Source organism: Parasteatoda tepidariorum, unplaced genomic scaffold, assembly GCF_043381705.1.
Source record: "Parasteatoda tepidariorum isolate YZ-2023 unplaced genomic scaffold, CAS_Ptep_4.0 HiC_scaffold_3096, whole genome shotgun sequence".
In the NCBI taxonomy this organism is placed as follows: domain Eukaryota; kingdom Metazoa; phylum Arthropoda; class Arachnida; order Araneae; family Theridiidae; genus Parasteatoda; species Parasteatoda tepidariorum.
In genome coordinates, this window is record NW_027261641.1 from 1 (window position 1) to 4,458 (window position 4,458).

At 28.8% G+C, this 4,458-nt stretch overlaps 1 protein-coding gene across 1 annotated transcript; it reads left to right on the plus strand.

The window, feature by feature from the left end:
- Positions 1–1,226: 1,226 nt before the first annotated feature.
- On the plus strand, positions 1,227–4,093 carry LOC107447697 (uncharacterized). The gene is made up of 2 exons (XM_016062682.3): positions 1,227–2,471; positions 3,619–4,093. The coding sequence occupies exons 1-2, from the start codon at positions 1,663–1,665 to the stop codon at positions 3,671–3,673; spliced, it is 864 nt and encodes a 287-aa protein (XP_015918168.1). The 5' UTR covers positions 1,227–1,662; the 3' UTR covers positions 3,674–4,093.
- The last annotated feature ends 365 nt before the right edge of the window (positions 4,094–4,458 follow it).

Consider the following 4,458-nt stretch of genomic DNA (forward strand, 5'->3'; position numbering starts at 1 on the left):
TTCCGGGACCTTTTTTTCCGTCTACCTTAAAATCCTGGCCGAAGCGTTGTAGACAAATCTATTATGCTGGAGGTCGACATATTGAGACGCATCGCTGAATTTATGTTACAAATTTTGGAAATATTAACATTCAAAAATGATCCCTATACTTTTTTGTTACCCTGTATATATATATATATATATATATATGTATTTGAATTAACTTAGAATGAAGAGGAAGAACTAATTTCGTTCTCTAGCAATCGAGATTTAATTTTTAAATATTCGGAAGAATTAATTCATTAATTTTGGATTACATTAGATGCTATTATCCTATGATAACCAAAAAAAGCTTTAAAAATATTATTACAATTTTCTACATCTTATTTGTGTGGATTCGGATTTTCAGTATTAACCAACATAAACACGAAAAAAAGATCGAGAGTGTTAAATGTAGAAGCAGATATGAGAGTAGCATTTTTGCGACCAAATATCAATGACATAATCAAAAAACATCAAGCTCAAATTTCTCATTAAAAGTATTACTCATTTGTAATTAATCCCTTAACAAACGTTGCTTTTGTTACATATTATATTATTTTATTTTACATTCTAAATTATTATCATAAACTATTTTTCACAGTGTATTTGTAAAAAATTATTTATCAATCAACTCAAGCTCAATTAAATAATAATTCTTAATTAAAGGTAAAGGCAAAATTACCTTACCTGCAATTTCTGTTGTTCTTCAATTTTCCCGGTGAGAAGATGGAAAGCTTTTCTTTCGCTTTAAAAAGGATCGCTACTCTTGTAAAAATAAAAAGATGTCAATAATAAAAAGTAACAAGTTCTGCCATTAAAGGAATTAACTATTTCTTTTTAAAACATTTAATATTTAACACAAAACGTAACAAGAAACATAATTGATAACGAAACATTAAGCTTTTTTGAAATGAGCATAACATATCAACCTCTTCTCTCTGAGGCGATCATTCCCCTTCTGTTTACAAAACTTCCGCCTCGCTACAGTTACAGTTAAAATTTTAAAGTTAGATTGTTCGTCGCAGTTTCTCGACAGTATTATAAGAAAGTAAACAACTTTTAGACTTATCTTTTTCGTTGTGTGCCGCCAAATTTTGAAATCGTTAAATGTGTGCCGCAACCAAAAAAAGGTTGAGAATCACTGGACTATATGAAGGTGAGTGGGTGAGTGAATTCTCAAACTGAGCATGCGCAATTTTGAGTAGGATGTTGTGCATTGCTTCGACATCCCAGAGACGGAGTAACGATTTCTCCCTTGCTTTACTTCTTCTCACCTTTGTATTCTTTGGTTCTAGTATTCTTTCAAACAGGTTATTCAGGCAGGTGTTACTTTTAAGCGCTCATCGTGATTTACTACTAATTTTAAGGGGCGAGGGTAGAGCTGACCATTCATTTCATATCTTGAAGGCAATACATTTCTTCCAAGAATCGAACACACTGACTATGTCAAACTAAAGTCATATTTCCATTCATGTGGTTCAAATAATAATAAACGAGTTTCTTAAAACTTGAAATACGGGTATCCAGTCATCTGATGGTTTCTTTCAAGAAGTAAAAATTTGTAGCAATTATAAAAGTAGTTCCAAATTGAAATTTCAAAGCCTGTTTAAAATTTTTTTCCTTTGAACATTTATTTGTATAATGGCTACCACAAGCGTGGACTATAGCGATTTCTTGCTTGTTTTCAAAGCTTTACAACTGAAAGAAAATGAACCAAATGGAATGATTTGCCTTTGCGGGCTTGAAAAAGAGGATACTGCTTTTTCAAAAGATAACGAAGATATTAGAAAAATTAATCGTCTTGTAAGTAGTTTAGGATTACGAGGGTCTTTTAGGGATGATTCTTTTCAAATAGAAACTATAATGGTACCAGCAAGGAGTGATTATCCTTCATCAACTAAAGGGGAAAAGTTGTTTTCGAACGAAAAGATTAAATTGCAAAAGATTTTTAGAGCTATGTCACCTTACAAGCGATTAGTTTGGTGTGGCCGCCTTCTAATTGAATTCCACGAAGAAAACCAATGCTGTCGGTATTTATCGTCTGCTCTGAAGTTTTATGTAAAAGCGATTGAAAACGTGAATAGCGCTCGACTTTACAATAGCCTTCCTGTTGATATGAAAATTCAAGAACTTTTAAGGCTTTCAACTAAATTTCGCGTTCACCAGAGTGTATTCCTCGAACTGTTGAGATTGTTAAGCACACCTGGATATTATCGTAGATCGGTTCGGACTATCGATGATGTTTCATTGTTAGAAGATATATTTAGAGCAACAAACGACCGTAAAATAGATATATTTGTATTATGGAAAAAATTTGACAGCAGATCTTACCATTCATTTTATTGTTTTATATATGAAAAAATTGAAACTTTTACTCCATTAATAAAATTTGGAAAGACAGAGTGCATATCTATAGAGAGTGGTGGATATTTGATGGAATCATGGAGCGGGTAAATATTATTATTTTTATATCTAATTATTCTCTGTTTGTTAAACTATGTTTCTTCATTTGAAATTGTCGGGAGTATGAAATCGTGAAATATTCTATAGATAATTTTAATAATTTTACTTTTTTTTATATCATGTGCAAAACCCTACAAATTGCCCAAGAATGTGGAAAACTGCTTAATTTACAGTTGTCCGCGTAATCACCGTTCGTATATTAGTTTGCCTTTTTTTTTTTTTTTTTTTAATTNTTTTTTTTTTTTTTTTTTTTTTTTTTTTAGCAAAATTTCTTTAGGTGAAACTTTTTTTTCTGTTACAGTATTTAAAAAATTGTAATTAAAATAAGAAAAAAAATGAAACGATTCTTTTTTTTTTTTTTTTAATTTCTCGTTTTATTTGTTTAGCAGGCTATCGGCATAATTTCTATTAATTATTATTACTCATGTAAAATAAATTTTACTATTAATTGTACTCGAATTAAATTATCTTTCGGTTCCACTGACTTTAAATAAATTTGCTTACAGGGTCTGGGAAAAAAAACGGACAAATAATTTTAAAGAGAACGTTATTAAAAAATAATCACAAATAATAATAATTGCAAATGTACTAATAAATAAATTTAATTATTTATTTGTAAATTATTTATTAAAATAGCAAAATTCAAATATAATTAGCAAATCGCTAGCAGCTATGCAGATGCGCAAATGTTTATTGAAAGCAGTGGGCCACAAGTCTTTAATCTCCATGCACACTGAAGTGATTTCTTTAGCAGCTGTTTCCAAAAGATGTTTCGTGGAACCCTGCTATTCAGTGGAAGGGTCACAGGGATTCCGGAGAGTTGCGCACTTTTTTTCATAAATAAAAATAATTTTTGAAACCTGCAATAGGTTTGCATTCAACCGATAATTTTATTAATTTGGTTATTATTATGAAATAATTTAAATTAAATAATTCCCTAATAAAAAAAAAGAGAAAGAACGAATTTCAAAATGTATCATTATATTTTTTTCCAATAACAATATACTGAATGAATTACTAAAAGCATTTGCATTTCTCAGCGAACTCTAAAGTTCAAAATAAAGTTACCAAATTTAAGAATTACCAATTATATTTCTCTGATAACTCTAATATTTTATAATATTTCCTTTTCAGAAACCGAAATTTTGTTAATTTATTCAATTTGATTTATGCATACGCCAAGAAGTAGTAGACTAAAAGTTGCTGCAGACTTGTAAATTCAACTGCTTTACATAAAATCTAATTTTAAGACTGGTATAGGAAAAAAAGGAGCACCTTTGGATCTATTGGTCAGATTTTCATTCTATAAAATGCTTTGATAATTACAAATTTTTAGAAATATGTATAACAGTTTTTATAATAGGCATTATAATTTTAACCATGGCGGAATAGACTTTTTTGGAAGATAGAAGATGATTCATTTATTCCATTTTTATTTAGAAAATTGCAGGTTCCGCTAGAATCGCCCTATTATTAATGTTGTATCATGTTGTTTACTTTTTACATGTTATTTATACTGTTTTTGCTACTCTAATAAACTTACTATGCAGCCATCAAAATACTGTACATATATTAAAATTAATATCATTAAATATAATTCATCACTAAAGATCTTGTATTTTTTGTGTTTTTTAAGTCATTAAAGCAGAGTTAAGACAAAAAATATTTTTTGTACACGAGTGTCTCTCAAAATAACATTTTAAATGAAAAAAAAAATCCTGTCGTGATCCTATTTCAGGTTATTGACATTAGTGTTTAAAGCTTTTCTCAGTTAAATAATGGCTAATTGTATGAGAATCAGTTTTATTCACGTTAAAATGTAAATCGAATAAATAAATTATAGAAAATATATATAATGTTCAGTCACACATTTAATCAGGGTTCGTGATTTTTTTGATTTCTTTGAAAAAAATCAAAAGAATCAGATTTTTTTGATTTAAATCGGATTTTTTTGATTTAAATCAGATTTTTTCG

Bases quoted from the DNA above. Each gene is read 5' to 3' on its own strand.
- LOC107447697 (XM_016062682.3), top strand. From the start codon at position 1,663: ATGGCTACCACAAGCGTGGACTATAGCGATTTCTTGCTTGTTTTCAAA. The intron at 2,472-3,618 runs GTAAATATTATT...TTTCCTTTTCAG, and splicing joins TTGATGGAATCATGGAGCGG to AAACCGAAATTTTGTTAATT.